The 19031-nt window shown below is 37.8% G+C and overlaps 1 protein-coding gene across 1 annotated transcript in view; it reads right to left on the bottom strand.

Annotated features, from left to right (window-relative positions):
- Positions 1-231: 231 nt before the first annotated feature.
- Positions 232-19031, bottom strand: part of EML6 (EMAP like 6) — a 286159-nt gene continuing 267359 nt past the window's right edge. Inside the window, exons 33-41 of the mRNA XM_074206262.1 lie at positions 18283-18440; positions 17507-17621; positions 13638-13826; positions 11788-11960; positions 10948-11110; positions 5377-5480; positions 4120-4273; positions 3373-3473; positions 232-2296 (exon numbers count right to left, since the gene is read on the bottom strand). Coding sequence (XP_074062363.1) covers positions 2272-2296; positions 3373-3473; positions 4120-4273; positions 5377-5480; positions 10948-11110; positions 11788-11960; positions 13638-13826; positions 17507-17621; positions 18283-18440 — 1182 coding nt within the window. The 3' untranslated portion in view covers positions 232-2271. The remainder of the gene's footprint in view (positions 2297-3372; positions 3474-4119; positions 4274-5376; positions 5481-10947; positions 11111-11787; positions 11961-13637; positions 13827-17506; positions 17622-18282; positions 18441-19031) is intronic.

Below are 19031 nucleotides of genomic sequence, written 5' to 3'. Positions count from 1 at the left end.
ATGCCCCAAACCCCTACATTCTCATCTGACCCTTATGACTCCATGTAGTACTTTGCCTCTAGATTTTTTTTTACACTATGTACAGATTCCCTCTTAAATTTAAAACATGGATCTGTCAAATTGTTGACAACAAAAGTCAACATTGAAAATGTGTATGTAATCAAATTTATTTGACATAACAAAAATGTTTTAAAAGTGTGTTTTAAATACTTTAAACAATTGAAAAATAAATTCATGCGCCAATATTTTAATTTACATTAAGATACAGTGCAAGATTTATACAGAAAATCATACCATATAAATACAAATTATATATTGTTTTCCTGACACACACACACAGACACTATTGCTCTTAAATATAGTATTCACATATCACCATTGATCAGTTCATTGTATTTTCACATGTTTATTTCTATTTAAGGTATAATCAATATGAAAGGCCAACAGTAGAACAACATAGGCAAATGTGGTGATCACCCATCATCACCAGCCAATATGGTTACATTATTAATACAGGGGAGAAAAATTAAACTCTAGTGAAGACTGCATAGGGACTCGTGGATCTGACAAACTAATTGTATATTAACATAAGGCATTTATAAATTTGGCATAGAAAAATAGCTTAATGAGTGATGTATTTCTTTGAGAATGCTGAAGCACTTGTGATGTTGGAATCTTTATTCCTTATTTGATGATATTTCATTTTGCTATTTTTGTCTAAAGATGATAAAATAGCCAATAGTGCTTAAATTTCAGTAGTTTAACTTCAGTAAAAGTATAAAGGACTAGCTAGCACATATTGTCAATACTACCAGTCAAGACCATGTTCTTACTATGCCTTCTTTCTCTCTTTAAAATTCATTGCCCTACCTCCTGGAGTCAACAGATATTTATTAAGTGCCCTTTTTCTGGCCAGACACTGGGTTAGGTGCCCTGTGATCTGTTACTAACTGGTTTATTTTGCTAGTAATGTATTACAATATAATCTTAGATGGTGTGTTTTGGGGAGAAAATCTTTTAAGCAAAACTCATTTTAGAAAGATGACAGGCAATTTAAGGTTTTTTTTTTCTTTTTTTAATTAACCAAGCCTAAGTTGTGTCAAATACCTTGGGGCTTAGAAATTTGTCACACAGGGATTTTTGGTTCTGATCTCTTCCTGAAGCAACACAATGGACAAAAAGCCAACAACTCTAACTGAAGGCTGCCTGCTAATTTTGAGAGGTGGGAAATGAGGAAGGACAGAATGGGGATATGGGGAAGAGTGAGATTCAGTTCAACCTTTGCTATGATCACTCAGGAAATTGAGGCAGAGAATTTAATGGACACTTAACTATCACCAAAGCCTAGACTAGAATGTAATTGTCCATCATCTTGTGCCTTTGAGGCAGGCTTTTTTTGTGTCTAAAAGTATTGAAAAATGTGATTTGTGGTCTTGCCTGCTTAGTGAGAATCTCAGTCAACCACCCTCCCACTCTACCCCTGCTGCACTTTTAGCTCATCTGTATCCAATATTTCTAAAGCAGATGACTTCTGTCAGCCCATTACAAATTTTGCAAAAAATAAAAGGATAGGAATGAGAAACTACATATCTGCTAGGGGTGTTTGGTTAGCCCTCAGTTTTAAAGTTATAGCACCATATGTAGAAAGCAGGTATTTGTGGGAGGTGAGAGTAGCCCACATGACTAAAAACTTTCAAAGGCACTTTATGGATATAAAACTCTGCAAATAAAACATTAAAAAATTAACATTTTCAACTTTTTTTTGTACATGGCTCATTTGGTTTTTGAAAGTGTTTAGCTTTAGTGGAAAACTGTACTTTTAGCATTTCTCTTATCCCAGTGCATATAACTTAGAATTAATCTTGTTCAAGATAGTGATTTTTGAAAAAGGTGAACATTTCTAAAATGTGTGAAAATGACATAAAACATAGACTTTTAAGAAATTGCAATGCAAAATAAAGCTATGTAATTATTAGGGCAACTGAGACTTAAAATTTTGTCAGTGGGCTACATTATCAGACAAGAGTGTGTGTGTGTGTGTGTGATTTTAGTCTTTAGGAATGGGGCCACCAAAGTCTTAATTTTGGTTTTCCTTCTTGGGATTTATCAGTTTTGCAAATTTCAGGTCGACTGCGTCCATAGAACACAATTGTGACTGCATCCTCTTACATCAATCATTTCCAAGCACTTGAAAAGGTAAGGAGGCACCTGACCCCGGCCTCTGAAGTACAGTGTTAGCATGCCTTTCTCCAGGGTTTTTTGTTGTTTGTTTTACAAACATCTCCACACAAATATACTAAAAAAGAAAAGAAAAGGCATTAGTTAATTTATGTTGACAATTTTTCAGCTGACCAAGACTGACAGACACTTTTGATTTGTGTTAAATTTCTCTTTAAATTTATGAATGTTTTCTTCCACTATTTGGGTGTGAGAGCAGTGCCTTCCATCTTTGAAATGAATTTGAATCCCAAGGCATCATTTCATTCCCTTAAGTCCTACAGCCCACTATGGACCTGATGGAAGCCCCCCCCCCCCCCCAATGAAGTTAAATTTCTTGGATTTGCCTTTCCGCATTACTCAGGCAGAAATTATTTAGCTAGCATGACATATATGGTGCCTGGTTGCTAGTTTTCTGGCCGTTGCAGTGGTCAGAGAACCTAGGACTGCAGCTTTTAAGTAAGTTGGGGAAGAGGAGGCAATACCAAAAACAAAAACCTTGGAACAACTAAAATTCAAAGGACCTCTTTCCTCAACCTCTGCAACCTGAAATATCCTCATGTTGCATTGAGGTGTATCATCAGTATGGGGGTCTTAAGTGAAGTCCTTAACATGGGCATTCTTTGCATGAACTTCAAAGGGTTCCCAAATAGGAAATTTGTCTGAGGAGATTAAATAAAGAGGTCAAAGAGCCTTTTTTTTTAGATTTTTTTTCAAGGCAGTGGGGTTAAGTGGCTTGCCCAAGGTCACACAGCTAGGTAATTATTAAGTGTCTGAGGCTGGATTTGAACTCATATTCCTGACTCCACGGCTGGTGCTCTATCCACCTAGCCACCCTGTCAAAGAGTTTTTTGTGGTTCTGGGACTAGGCTGGAAATTTTTCTTTCCAAAGTATGAGTGCTCTAGGGGTACAGCCTATTATCCTGGTGTTGCAGGACATTCAACAAATAGTCAAGATCCTGCGTTGATGCTGATTAAATACCTTAATTATAATTTTGCTTTTATTTTTAAATTGATGCCAATGGAAATGCTTAGACAACTTGTTCGAGGAAAAAAATCATCTACAATCTTATGTAAAGCCTACTGTGTGAAGCAGTCCCTGAAGGGTGGGCCTAGGGAACAGAACACACCTATGGGGCCGGCCTTAGAGGTTACCTGCAATCATCTCCTCCAGTACTGATCACATACTTGTCATCATGAGAGAACCGGATATTGGTCACGTGAGCTGAATGACCAAAGTAACGCTTGTGTTTGGCCTGTAAGCAAATGTTAACACCAAGAAAAGTGGATAAGGCTATTAGAATATCCCTCTCCCAGAGTCACAAGGATCTCCCCTACTCTGCCTATTTGCTGATCCACCCACATTACCCCTGGTCTGGGGGAATTCTTCCCAACCACCTCTCTCTCCTCACTCTCTTATGGACTCTGGGTCTTTCTACTACTAGGACCCTTTACTACTTTTATATCCCATGAGATTTTTTTTTCCTGAGTTGTCTGATTCAAATAAAATTCATAGACACGTACCTTTTAGCCTAGAAAGCCTACTTTCCGTGTTTATGGGGAAATGAATAGCTTCCAAAGCACAACTGAGCCCAAACTATTTTTGTTAGCTCTGACATCTTACAAAAGGACTCCTGGACCAGATTATTAAAGGTGGTGTGTGCATTCAGCCTAAGGAGCTGCCCTTACTTACCCTGGGAACAATGACTGATTGGCCTCTCCTCCCCCACCCCTCAACTCTCCCTCTGCCCCTGACCACTTCTGGGAGTTTGGGGACTTGGCCACCAAAAGTAATATATAGGAAAAGCACCAGATTGACCAAGTGGCTCAGGCCGAAGGGCACTGGAGAAGTTGGGGAGAGTATTACCCAGCCCAGGTAGCTACATTCCAATGAAGACTCACAAATTTTTCTGTGCATGGAAAGTCAAAGAGTTTCACCAGCCCAAAGTCATCTCCGGTGGCCACATTCAGGCCAGCATGGGTCACGCAGGCACAGTTGACGTCAGCTTTGTCAGCATTTCGAGGCCAGATCCCAATGACTTCATCTCCTAGAATGCTATTCCAACCAGAAAAGAGCAAGAAGTAGCAATAGGAAATGGGAAGGCAAAGTCGGGAAGGGGGGGAGCATCTTTCCATTAGAGAACACTTAATCCTTGTGCTTCCCTTAAAACTAGTCTCAAAACTTTGCAGAACAAACCAAAGGGATCTGTGAAATTCTGTCAGTACCAGCCATATGGTCAGGTGGACGAATAACCCTTTATTTTCCTTTGCCCTCTCTGTTTTTTCTACTGTAGCACTTTAGAAAGCAGTGCTTTCCTAATATCCTTGGTCCTTGCACACTCCCTATTGATTGTTTTCCCCACGTGCTAGATTATATATCAATATTTTAAAGCCCTGCACTCCCCCACACATACACCAGCTGTATAGGCTGTTGATTGTTTTTCATTTTGTGTCTCATTCTTTCTGACCTCATTCCAGGTTTTCTTGGCAGAGATGCTGGAGTGGTTTGCCATTTCCTTCTCCAGCTCATTTCACAAATGAGGAAACTGAGGCAAACATGACCTGTCCAGGGACACACAGCTAGTACATCTCTGAGGCCAGGTTTGAACTCAGGAAGATAAATCTCCCCGACTACAGGCCCAGCACTCTTTTCCCAGTGCACCCCCATATATGCCAGACCCCTAATATTAGATCTTAAAAGGAAAGGAAATGTAGAAAAGTAACAATTCTTATAGATCATACCTAAATTTTATTTCTAGGTTGTGAGGAAAGTCCAGCCTATATTTGAATCATCCCTTGCTTCTCTTCCAGGTCCACCATCAGCTGGGCAGCTAGGGACTATTAGCTAAGGTTCATGTCCTTGGGTCTGAACCTACTGGGAGGAGTTCAGCCTAAGTAGGAGGGGAGTCATTTTTCTCCCAAACTCATAAAGAGCATAGGAGATTTCCTGTTAGAGTAGATTTCAAGAGCGAATTCTCATTTCAAAACTTCGGACAAGTTAAAGAGGTAGGAGCCTAACAGATCCTATACCTCTGACACATCTCCCACAAAGAGCACACATTTCTGAGCTGCATCTGTGCTCGGGGACACTATCCAGCAGGACCTGAGACAAGGTGAATACATTGTCATGTTTTCCTTGGAGGATTTGCTTTGAATTACCTTGTCCAGGTGGCCCAGGTGATAGTCTCAATAACCGTGGCATCAGTCACCTGCTTCCCCAGTGGAACTTCATGGACCTGACGCTTGTAAGACCCTGTTGAAACCTGCAAATGAATGGGATCCCATGATAACTAGATTTTTTCTTGTCTGAGAGAATATTACCTCTGGCACATTTCCCTCAAAGCACTCACCCATCCTCAGCAATAGTTGAGGACTATTCATCCAAGAACTCTACATCCCAGTTGGAGCTAAGTTAGAGCTAAGAGCTATGCAGCTAATCCAGAGAACCAAGTGTCTGCTTCTGAATATAGTCACAACATCCGTTCTCCCAGGGGAGATAAAAACCAGCACCCACTCTAGCTTTCCTTCCCTCTTACCATGTTAACAATAATACTAACTAGCATTTATATATTGCTTTAAGATTTGCAAGGCTCTTTACAAAATTTTTTATAAATTGCAAACTTTACAATTTAATTCTCACAATAACCCTGGGGAGGTTTGTCCTTATTTTATAGAGAGAAAACTAAGGTAGATGGAGAAAGATTAAGTAGCCTTCACAAGTTCACAGACATTAGTTTGTATCTAAGGAGGATTTGAACTCAGATTTTCCTGACTTCAGTTCTAGCCCTCTATCTGTTATACCATCTCCTAACTTAGGAAATGTGAGCTAATTTTTAAAATACTTTGATAACTATTTTTATATGTAATTAGTTTGCTTTGTAATCTTATGCATTTTGTTTTATGCATTTAAAGACATTATTCTGAGGAGTCCACCAGACTGCTAAAAGGGACCATGACCAAAAGTTAATAACCCAACTCTAGAGAGTGGCTTGTTCCTTTAGTTAGTATTTACTGTATACCTATTGTATGTGCTCAGCCTAATAGTGAAAACAAATACCAAATGTCTCCCAGGAAAAAAAAAAAAGTGACTTTTCTCCTTGAGAATATGTGATCTAAATTATTCAGGAGATATTTTGTCAGGAGAAAAATGGATTTTCAGGTTTTTCATCTCTTTTCTTTCCATCGTAAGTGCTCTGGGCCTCTTCTGGAAAATCTGAACACTTTTCCCCATTGTTGTAGCCACATCAGGAGATGCCATTGTTCCCCTTTTGCAAATGGATGTTTCAAATATAGGCCATTGGGAAACTCCACTATTTGCTGAAGATGTAGGAGATCCAACAGATCCTTTTCCCAGTTTTTCATTCACTTCCTCTAGGAACAGGAGAGAGCACTTTCTTTATATGGCTAACTCAAATAATATCAAACAAGGATGAGGCTAACAACAGGAATCTGAAAGCAAAATTCGATTCTTGGTAGAACTGACTGGTTTGAAACTGCAGGATTCCTATTAATTTCTTTTTGAAAGAAGATTTAGGAGAGATAAAGGAAAAGAAAGAATTTTAGTTCTAGAAGTTCTTAGTCTCTGTTGTTTAGAGTCAGGAACTATTAAAACAATTTCTCACTTTCTCTCTGAAATTATAGTAGATGAAAACTACTTCACCAAAAAAATTCAAAGCAAAGTCCTTCAACTTCCTTCTTCTAATCCTGAAATAATTTCTCTACCTGTGCCCTTGATTCTGTCCCCTACTAACTGGATTATTGCTCCATGTGGTTATCCCTTTTTCCCCAGACGTGAAAAAAAAGCCTTCCCTTAACCCTTCGATTCCATTTGACTACTCTCCCATCTCTCTCATCTTCACTGTTAAAATTAAATATGTTCAGGGGTGGCTAGGTGGCGCAGTGGATAAGCACCGGCCCTGGAGTCAGGAGTACCTGGGTTCAAATCTGATCTCAGACACTTAATAATTACCTAGCTGTGTGGCCTTGGGCAAGCTACTTAACCCCATTTGCCTTGCAAAATAAAAATTAAATATGTTCTCTATTCCTGATACCTTCACTTTCTTACTACTCACTTTTTCTTTAAACCTTCTTACAATTTAACTACTATGGTCACCACTAGTAAAATTGCTCTCTCAAAGGTCACCAATGTCTTCTTCATCATAAATGCAGTGACTCTTTCCTGGTCCTCATCCTCACTGACTTCTAATACTATTAACCACCTATTCCTTTCTTGGATACTTTTTTCCCTCCTTGTATTTAGATACCCCACACTCTTCCTTATTTCTCTATTTTTATCTTCACCAGTTCATTATTATCTTTTCAAACCCTTACTAAGTGTTTCCTAGGTCTTCCCTTCTCTCTGAATTCTCTCAGCCAACTCCTAAATCTACCCCTCTTCTAAGTTCCAGACTGGCATCTCCATATATCTATTAGTCTTCTGGCTATCTGCTAGTCATCTCCATGTATACATCCTACTGGTACCTCAAGCTAAATATTAAAAACTGAGCTTGTGTTTCTCCCCAAACTTTTCTATCTGACTTTATAACTTCTGTCATTTTGCCGCTATTCATCTAGTCTCCATCACCTTGGCTTGCTGCAACCATGAACCCCATGGTTGAACATGACATTGAACTGAACAGAGATTACTTTTTTAAAAAAAATATTTTGTTTTCCAATTATACACAGTAGTAGTTTCTACCTATCATTTTTGTAAGTTTTGAATTTTACACTTTCCCCCACCCTCTCTTCTCTTCCCCACCCCCACAGAAGGCAGTCTGATAATCTACATTTGAATAGAGATTACCAAAGGAACACCATAGAATGAGCTATAGTGAAGAGCAGCCAGCATTTGTCAATTAAAAATCATCATGGCCTCAAGTAGTGGGGAATTTAAGGGGAGGAAGGATAGAGCTTCCTCCTGGTAGTAATTCCAGTTGTTATTTTTTCAGTTATATCTGACATTATGATCCCATTTGGAGTCTTCTTGGCAAAGATCCTTGAGTGGTTTTGCCATTTCCTTCTCTATTTCATTTTACAGGTAAGAAAACTTGAGACAACCAGTTTAAGTGATTTATCCAGGATCATCCGGCTAGTCAGTGTCCTATTTGAATTCACAAAGAGAGTCTTCCTATAGTCACTCTATCCTCTGGGCCACCAAAGGCTGGCCTATATTGCAGAACCTTAGGACAATTTCAGTTGCTTGCAGAGAACAATTCAGAGCAGGTGAACCACCACTGTTCGGAAAAGATGGTGGCTTCTGAAATATCTGTGTTTGTCTTGTACTCTCTACCCCCCCAACCATGTTTACAATATAAAACCTCATTACTACCAACCTATATTATTAAAATAATTTCCTAATTGGCTACTCTGCTTCCAGTCTCTCCCCTTTTGCTATCCTTCCTTTATATTCATTTGTCACAACAATCTTCTTAAAGCCCAGGACTGACTATGGTCCTTTCCTGGTCAAAACTTTTTTTCTAACTCAAAAACTTTTAATTACCTACAGAATATACTGCAAACTTCTTAGCCAGGTCTAAAAGTTCATTCTAAAAGTTCTATTAGAAAGCAGGAGGGATGGGAATTCAGGGAAGCCTGGAGGGATCTGCATGAACTGATGCTGAGTGAGATGAGCAGAACCAAAAGAACATTGTATACCTAACAGCAACATGGGGGTGATGATCAACCTTGATGGACTTGCTTGTTCCATCTCGCAACAACCAGGGACAATTTTGGGATATCTGCGATGGAGAATACCATCTTATCCAGAAAAAAGAATTGTGGAGTTTGAACAAAGACCAAAGACTTATCTTTAAAAAAAAAAAAACAACATTATTTATGTAATTTTGCTATCTCTTATACTTTTATTTTTTTCCCTTAAGGACATGATTTCTTTCTCATCACATTCAACTTAGGATCAATGTATACCATGGAAACAATGTAAAGACTAACAGACTGCCTTCTCTAGGGTGTAGGGGGGAAGGAAGCAAGATTAGAGGGAAAAATTGTAAAATTCAAAATAAATAAATTTTTTTAAAAAATGCAAAAAAATTTCATTCACAGTCTAGCTCCCACTGTTCTTTTTCTAGCCTTATTTCATATTGCTGCCCTTTAAGAACATCTCTATTTTAGCCAAACCAGACTATTAGCTATTTTCTGAAATTTTCTACTTCATCTTCCTCCTCCTTGCATTAGCACAAATTGTCACAGGTGTCAAGAATGTAAATATTCTGATATCCAGAAAGCAGAAAAAAATATAATCAGCAGACTATAGGCTAAACTATTACTTCATTTGGATTTCTTTCAAAATTCTAGAATATTATTATTTTTTTTTCAGTTTTTTCTAGGCAATGGGGTTAAGTGGCTTGCTCAAGGCCACACAGCTAGGTGATTATTAAGTGTCTAAGGCCAGATTTGAACTCAGGTACTCCTGACTCCAGGGCCGGTGCTCTGTCCACTGCATCACTGAGCCACCCCCAATTCTAGAATATTATTAAAGGAATAGTTAAGCTATCTTAAGCAGTTGATCACAAAGTCCGGATCTGGCTTTATCAAGAACAGACTAACTTCATTTCCATTTTGGTTAGGTGGTAGATCAGGAGAATACTATAACTAGTTTACTTAGATTTTTAACTAAGCAGTATGCTATTCTTATAAAAAAAGGATAGAAGGAGGTAGGATATACAATAGGACAATTAGGTAGACTGATTGGACTGAAAGAGTAGTCATTGATAGTTCCATGTAAAATTGGAAAGCATCCATTGGAGGAGGCAACAAGTATGGGAGTGAATGTTTATCATCCCTCTACCAGGAAGCTTGAAGCTTCAGTTCAGGAGTTCTGAGTCCTATTGTGCTAAGGCAAAATTCCACTAGGTTTGGGACCAATAATGTGGTTGGGTAAATGGAGCCAGGTCAGAAATAGAGAAGTTCAAGGTTTTGGTGCTTATCAGGGGCAGGATTGGGCCCATGTGTGGACACTGCACTTCCAACCTGAATGATATATCTAAAAGATATATAAAAGATGACCCAGACTAAAAGTACACAGACACACACACACACACACACACACACACACACACACACACACACACACATATATATATAGTTTTTTTTAATTGAACTTTTCAAAAGTGGATTAGTTACCTCACTAAAAATGACAAGGTCTTTCCAAAAAGGGTGAAGAATTAGTTTTGTAGGTGATTTTATTTTAAGTATGGTTTGGATTTGATGACATTGCAACATCAGCAAAATGGGAGTAGTCTTAACAGAGAGAAAAAACTGGCCTTTAAAGTAGCTTTTCTGGGTAAGAGAAAACTCTCCAAGAGTAGAAATTAAAGTAAAGAAAATTTCCTGTATTGGCAGAAGGAGTTTCTTCCATGGGATTTTCTCATACCATTGAAATCATAGGGATATTCACTAGAACCTAGCCAATCCTATGCATCTTCTTCTTTCTTCTCTTATCCATTAGTGGTAGCCTTGACTTCTAATCTAGCCTCAGACACTTAGTAGCCATCGAATTTGGGCCATGCCACTTGAACTTTCTTAATCTTAGTTTCTTCACTTATAAAATGGAAATAATAGTCTCTATTTCACAAGATTGTCATGAAGAGCATATGAGATAATTTATCTATAGAATTGTGAACTTTAAAATGCTAAGTAAATGCTAGCTATTATTAATGTTTTATATAATTGAAATAAGCTTGATTCATTCAAAACATTAAAGCTAAAACATACCTGAATATATTTGCTGTCAGCTGAGAAATCCATCTGAATAACAAAACTTGGAATATCTTTGCAATACCCAATTCGGTTCAAGTTTGTACCTTGGGTGAGGTCATAGAAGTCGACAGTGTGTTCTGATGAGCCCACGGCTAAGAAGTGGTTGTCTGGACTCATTCTAGAAGAAACAAACCAAGAGCATGGTCAGTAGGGTTCAAAAATCCCAGAGGATAGTTTTTAGTCGGTTTTGAGAAGAGATTCATAATCTACTCTCATTTTAAACTGACACATTATAAATTAAATATTCCTTGAGGCTTTCCTGGTCTCATAGGCAGTGAGATCTCATCCCAATATCATTTGTGATCAATTCTATCCAATATTCCCTACTCATAGTTATAGGATCATTGGTCTATGTCTAGAAAAGACCCTTATTAGCTCTTGTCTCCATTAAAAAACATTAAGATTCAGTTTTCTCACTAATTTTTACAAAATGACACTGGTTTACCAACCCTCCCAGTCTTGACTGAAGTAGAAAAAAAATAAGAATCAAAAGAAATCCCATAGAAATAAAAAGAAAATTTTAGTAGTCATTTGGATAGCATTGTTATCGTAGCAGTGCTGTTTATTTCAACAAACTCAGTAAACATTGTGAAATTCAATTAAAGTACACTTCTAGCTTGTTATTTTTCTTTAAAGAAAATCAGTGCTAGAATAAGACCCATATAAGCATCTGCTCAATGGCCAGCTGAAAATGTCTGACTGACAACTTGAGTTCTTTCAGAACCCCTCTTCTATTGGCCAAAGTCTGTTTACAAGGAGTACTCCCTAGTAGCTAGTGTGCCCACGCATTCACACCTAATATCCTGAATAGCTGATTTCCGATCTCGCTTTTTCCCCCAGACTTTCAGACTGTTCACCAGTAAGATGACAAATTCTCCATTCTTCATGCCGATGGCCACCATGTCTCCATCGGGGCTGTAGGCAGCACACCTGGCTGCATGGCCTAGGTTCACCTTGTTCAGAAGTTTCTACAGAGACATAAGCAGCACTATTTAAATATCATAAAACTTCTTCAGTTGGTAATTCAAAGAAAAGGCAATGCCTAGACCCACTTCATTGTGAGATCCTAGAGACAGGTGTCTTACAGAAAATTGTAACTAAGTGGCTTAGCCGTGTAATAAGTTTCTATTAGATCATGAGTGTCCTCACACCAGTGGGCCACCACGGACCTGTTGGGGCTACCTGCACTGATGCCTGATCTTCCACTGAATGGTCAGCTCCCCAAGGGCAGAGATTCTTATCTATCTGAACTTTGCATTTCCCTTGATAGTCTGCCTAGTGTTTGTCCCATATCAGGAGCTTAATAAATGATGAGTGATAACTGGCTCCTAACAGGCACTTACTAAATACTGGTTGACTAATTGAGTAATTAATATATGCCTGAATGAACTCCAGATATTCATTCTCCCACACAAAAGCAGCTAAGTATACAGACTCTGGGACTGGAGTCAGGGAGACCTGATTTCAAATTTGGTCTCAGAGACTCTGTAGCTGTCACTTAACATTTATCTGCTTTAGTTTTCTCAGCTGTAAAATGGGTATTATAATAATAACATCTGGAGCCACTGTGAATTAAAATAATATTTGAAAAAAGAATTTTGCAAATGTTAAAGCATGATATAAATGCTAACTATTATTGTATATATTTAAATATATTTATATTTAAATATTTATTGTATATATATATATATATTATATATATATATTTTAAATATTTATTGGACTTTCTTCTAGAGACGTGACCTAAAGCTGTAACTATTGCAATCAGCAGAAATATGGAATGTCAGGCCAAATTTTTTCATTCTTATAGTGCTTGGAGTATAAACTATATCATTTACCTATAAGGATGCTCTTCTGAATTGTTCCCAAATTTTTTTATGTGTGGAAGCCTTATCTTTCCAACTCAATGATAATCTCCTTAAGGGAAGTAATTGTATTATACTCTTATATTGATCACAGAACTTAGCACAGTGTATTGTCCCAAGACCCCTTGTTGCTTTATTCTACCTATGGTTAAGTTTGTGCGTTTTCTTCCTAAAACATGATACCTGGAAATAAATACAGTAGTCTGAGGTGGCCTGATCAGGACAGTGTATGAGTATCTTTATGATTTAGTATAGTGCTAAATATAGTTAAGAGTCTAATAAGTTTTCTTTTTCATTCAATCATCTGAGCCACTGGCAAAAATGTCGAACCTTTTAAAGTTAAGTTAGTAAAGTTCCTTGGGGTAGTTCATGAAACATCATCACACATCCTTTTTCTAAACACCATCCTAAATGTAATTGTATATTTTTTTTTTAGGTTTTTGCTAGACATTGGGGTTAAGTGGCTTGCCCAAGGCCACACAGCTAGGTAATGATTAAGTACCTGAGACCAGATTTGAACCCAGGTACTCCTGACTCCAGGGCCAGTGCTTTATCTACTGTGCCACCTAGCTGCCCCCCCTAAATGTAATTGTATTTCTAAAACATGATACACTTTAAATTCAAATAAATAAAAGGTAAAAAAGGGCTAGTCCTCCATTAGGAAGGAAGCATTAAAGTCACTCATAAACATCCTAGTCAATGGAATTGCCCTTGATGGGGTCTGACACTATACAATTTCTGGAATCAATCCCATTTGGAAAAGGAAGAAAGATCACTCACTTTGTCTGCCAAGTCCCAGATTCTTGCTGTACCATCATTGCTGGCTGAGATGAAGATATCCTTGGAAGGATGGGTGGCCAGACCCCAGATCTCCCCTTCCATATGTCCATCAATCAACATGTTGGAAGCAGCATTTTTTTCACCAACTTCAATTATTTCTCCATCTTTGGTTCCTACTAAAATTTTCCCCTGTTGAAATAAACTGTAGTTAAAATAAACTTGGGGAGATATAATAAATATCCAAGGAAAGTCAGGAGCCCCTTTCATCCCTAAATCTACCTCAACTACTCATAGTGGAATTCAAAACAACCCAAAATCCACCAGTATTTATCATTTACTTTCTTGGTTTTTTTTTTAATCTACTCCATTCCTCAATATTTTTTGGTCTAGCTTGAACATTTTTCATCCATTCATTTCACTCATTCAGCTCAGATAGCATATTTCAACTTCTAGCTACCAATAAGTCATTCTGTTTGCTTGATTTTTCCACATTTTTCCAAACAGAAAGCAGGGTCCCTGTCCTGTGTGATGCTAGGCTCCAGAAAAAGGAGATTGAAACAGAAATTCAAATAATTATAATGTAAATTAGAATAGGCTAAGTGCTAAAGTGAGATATAATATGCAATAAATATTTTGAGAAGGGCAAGATTGCTTTGGAGGTAAACTTTAGAATTGGGTTTGGAATTAGAGTGTTTCAACAGGAGACAGGTGAAGGGAAATAAGGGTATAATGGGAGAGTGTGTAGAAAGGGTTCAATGAATTCAGTAAACTGTGATTACAGTAGTTTGGCTAGAATATCATCCTTCAAAAAGAGGGAGAAACCCAAAGGGGAGAAATCCCAATTTGGTGTCTGATTCTCACCAAGGAAAAACTGGCTGCTCTGGGTAGAAATGGTGGGAACCTTGAGAAGAAGTGACCACTCCATCTTAATTTTTATTATCTTAATGTTTTTGGTAGAGAAGGGAGGAAAGCTAGGAATATTCTGATATGTACCTTAGAGTTTGTGAAAGTAGATCTCAAAGAATTCAGAAAAAGGTTTGGAAGAATCTCATGAACTAAAATGATTAATTATTAACTAACATTTAAATAGCATCTTAATGTTTTACAAAGTGCTTTACAAATCCTCATACCAACCCTGCAAGGTAGGTGCTATTATTCCTATTACAGATGAAGAAATAGTGGAAACAGAATTTAAGTAACTTGCCCAGGATTACACAACACTGACAAGTGTCCAAAGTAGGCTTTGAATTTAGTTCATTCTGACTCAAGCCCAGCAGCCCTCTTTCCACTGGGCTCCCCAGTACTTTCAATGGAGAGGTTAAATGACTTCCCTATTGTCACTCAACCAGCATATATCATGGATAAGACTTGAACCCAAGTTTTGCTTCTATTTTCCCTACCAATAAGAAAATTGTAGGACTAGAAAGTTCATAGTACATATGGCTGATGGGGAGCTGTTAGGCAATTTTAGCAAGGTCATATATGGTAAGAGAACCCCTAGTTATTCTTGATAAGTATCAGGAAAAATGACTGTTGCTGTCAATTTTTGAATGATGAAGAGAAGAGATATGGCAAAGCTGTAGAAGGGTTAACAATGTCCAGACTTTCAAAAAACAGATGAGGAAAACCTTCAAAATATAGGTCAATTAATTTGACTTATTTCCTGGCAAAATTTTAGAATGCATTATTAAAAAAAATAGCTGGGAGGGGGCAGCTAGGTGGCGCAGTGGATAAAGCACCGGCCCTGGAGTCAGGAGTACCTGGGTTCAAATCTGATCTCAGACACTTAATAATTACCTAGCTGTGTGGCCTTGGGCAAGCCACTTAACCCCATTTGCCTTGCAAAAACCTAAAAAATAAAATAGCTGGGGCCGCTAGGTGGCACAATGGATAGAACATCAGTCCTGGAGTCAGGAGTACCTGAGTTCAAATCCAGCCTCAGATACTTAATCATTACCTAGCTGTGTGGCCTTAGGCAAGCCACTTAACCCCATTGCCTTGCAAAAAAAAAAAAGCCAAAAAAAAAAAAAAGAATAGATCATGACACATCAATTCCTTTTTCCATTGGGTTCCTGGAGGGAGGTGGTGGATGGAAAGGTTGCAGTTATAGTTTAACCTAGATTTAAAGCTTGATAAAAGAAAAATCTTTCTAATGATCTGAGTTATCCCAAAGTGAAATATATTGCCTTAGAAGATAGTAGGTTCTCTCTCATGGAAGGTGTGTAAGCAGATGTAGAGGGGAGTTTTCTTTTCCGGGTGAGTTGGAGTAGATGGCCACTGAAGATACTTTAACTCTGAGAATTCCTGATCATGTGATTAGAGTGTACATAAAAAGGAAGAATGGGAGACTGGACTGGATTCAGATTGTTAAGAGTTTTAGGTGCCAAACTAAGGAGTCTGAGACTCTTTTCTGAGTCACTTGTCTATATTTGAATCTTCAATATGTTTATGTATTCACTGTAGCAAGGAGAAAGGATGTTATCATAATCTTAGGGAAGTTTTCCATGTGAAAACACAAGGCAGGAATCTTAGCGTAAATGATTCTTTTTATGTTCCCACAACATCTAATTTAGGGATTGGCAGGTAGCAGGTGTACAACATAGCTGACTGTTTAAAACTTAACCTGCCCTTAAGGAAGAAAATGCATTGGTCAAGTTGTGTTAGGACGCTGATTCAACTAGTTACCACTGTATCCATTTTTTGCTATTTCAGAATATTCCAAATTCAGTCTTTTGATATTAATTTACCTTTTTCCAGTCTCATCTATTATAATATAGCATCATCCAGGGGCGGCTAGGCAGTGCAGCGGATAGAGCACCAGCACTGGAATCAGGAGGATTTGAGTTCAAATGTGACCTCAGACAATTACTAATTACCTAGCTGTGTGGCCTTAGGCAAGCCACTTTAACCTTATTGCCTTGCAAAAAAAAAAATAATATAGTATCATCCCCTTTCCCCCTAAACCATCTTTCTTAATCAAGTTCTTGAAATTTCACTTGACCAGAGAGAGTAAACTCAGTAGATCAATGACCTAGTTCCTAATTTTATTAGATTTTCTTATTTTGTCAAATTAAAGTGAGTTGTTGTTGTATGGTGACATTAAGTATAAAGTCGACCCCTAGATTTACCTTAAGGCAAAATCATCAAGTGTTTATAAATTCAGAAATACAGAAATATAAAGAACACTGTCCTGACAGAAAGGAGGACTTAAGAAGGTCTGCTAACAACTAGTCATATACCTTAGCAAAGTCCCTTTGCCCTTGTGGGTCTCTGTTTTATCTCCTTTTTCTGGAGCATAGCATCACACAGAAGGCGGGGGGTGCCCTGCTTTCTTAACTCAGTGACTTGCCCACTTAATAAATGTTTGTTGCATGGAAACTAATAAATAAAAGGAGGGGATTGAAAATCTCAGAGATCATATATTCCCATATATATTAAAAGAAAAATCTAAACATTCTTGAATTTCATTTCTGCTTTTTTCTTCATAGTATTATAATTATTTGTAACTAAAACAATGGATTTAGCTACAGAGTAAAGACAAGGAAGTTTATGAGTGTTTTGTGAGACTCGTCTGTCTTTTCCATATTTTCCAATAAACATTTATTTGCCTATGAGAACAAAATATGCCTCTTTTCAATATGGAGAGTGCCGTATCACTTTATACACCATTCATTTTATATACAGGCAACTTCCAGTCCTGAGTTATGGGTAGGTAGGTGGATTCACTACCAGCAATGTTTGAAGGAGGACAAGCTCAGATCCCCATGTATGACTGCTTTTTGCTTACTCCTGTTTTTTCCCTAAGCTCATTTGCAGAACCTGGGATGAAGGGAAGGGCAGGTGATGGTGCTGCTTTGGTCTCTGCTTACCTTGCCTCTACACACTGAGCGTACGCATTCTACCAGCTGCCCAGTCTCTAGTTGAAATGCCCGACAGCGTTTCATCTCCTGGTCCCACAGTTTCACAGCTCCTCCTTCTTTGGTCCTAAAAGGCAGTCTGAGAATAAGACTCCTATCCCCAACCTTTTAATTCCCTTTACTAATCATTTCAGCAAATATACAATCAATTTTTGATTAGTTGATCTTTTATAAACAGTTGGCATGTCTGGAAAATCATCATCAAATTTTTCTTTGCATTCTGCAGGTTTGCCATTCACAGTGTGTCTAAGACAAGATTTGAACTAAAATCTTCTGACTTCAAATAATGAGATTCTCTATGATGAGACAAGAAAAAAATGTAATTATTCTGTTCTCTCTATGATACTTCTTACCTTTGAAAAAGCTCGGCAGGGAGTATGTGGTAAAAACTAAAGGAAATATCATTTGCTTCAGGAATTCTCATTGTCTTTCAGGACCCTTTTAAATTAGATATTCTGCTATTCCCTCGACTAGCTACATCTGGGATTTCGGAAACCAAATTATTCTGATGCTTTTCTTCTCTAACATCATCAAGAATGATTTGATTTAAAAACCTCTTGGAGAATAGCAGAGATAGAACTCCTTCCTGAGCATGCAAGATAGGAGAATTAATATGTAAACATTCTTCCGGAGAAAATTCATACTTCTGAGGAAAAGAAGTTGTTGGTAATCCACCTCCCAAGGACACTCAGAAATGGCATAATATTTCTAGAAAATATATAGCTTACGGTCTCTCCTTTCCACCAGTGACTATCAGTCCATCTCGAAGAGTTGTATACATTGTAAAGACTGGGCCTGTGTGAGCCTTGGCCACCAGCCTAATTAGAAAATGGTCCTTCCAGACATAGACATCTCCATTTATGGCTCCAGTGAAAGTGAGGTTGTTCTGGAAGCAAAACAAATTAAAAATATCGAATGCCAAAAATGGGCATGATGCCTTGAATAGATACTTTCCTTATCTGTGCAGCTTCAGTAACAAAAAAGAACTATTTATAAGCAAATGCAAAAGAAAAAAAGTCAACTCTTGAGAATCTGTCATAATAAAATGTCATAGATACAGATCATCCTGAATCATGGATAATACAGAAATTCTTTAGATTTGATTTTGTAATGTACTACTCATTTGTTCATTTTCATTAGTCTGTTTTTGCCAACTATATTTCTTCCAGATCGCCATTAAAATACACTTTCATCCCAAAAGCACACACCTCTGACAGAAGGGGAAGAAGAACTAGATACATGCCGGAAGGTAGGGGAAAGTCATTTTGGAGTCAATATTTTCTGTGGATGATATATAAAATAAATTAATCCACCCCAGGATCATTAAAAAATAGACCATAACCAACAAGGAAGCAACAGATGACTGTAGAATCACATCAGTCCAATCTCATCTTTTTTTCACTTATGACTACTGAAAAGCAACAACTGTGCCAAATTCCTCACTGAGTGAAAGAGGTTGATTTAGGAAAGGCAAGAT

The sequence above is a fragment of the Macrotis lagotis genome, chromosome 1 (assembly GCF_037893015.1).
Source record: "Macrotis lagotis isolate mMagLag1 chromosome 1, bilby.v1.9.chrom.fasta, whole genome shotgun sequence".
Lineage (NCBI taxonomy): Eukaryota > Metazoa > Chordata > Mammalia > Peramelemorphia > Peramelidae > Macrotis > Macrotis lagotis.
This window is presented reverse-complemented; position numbering and strand designations above follow the sequence as displayed.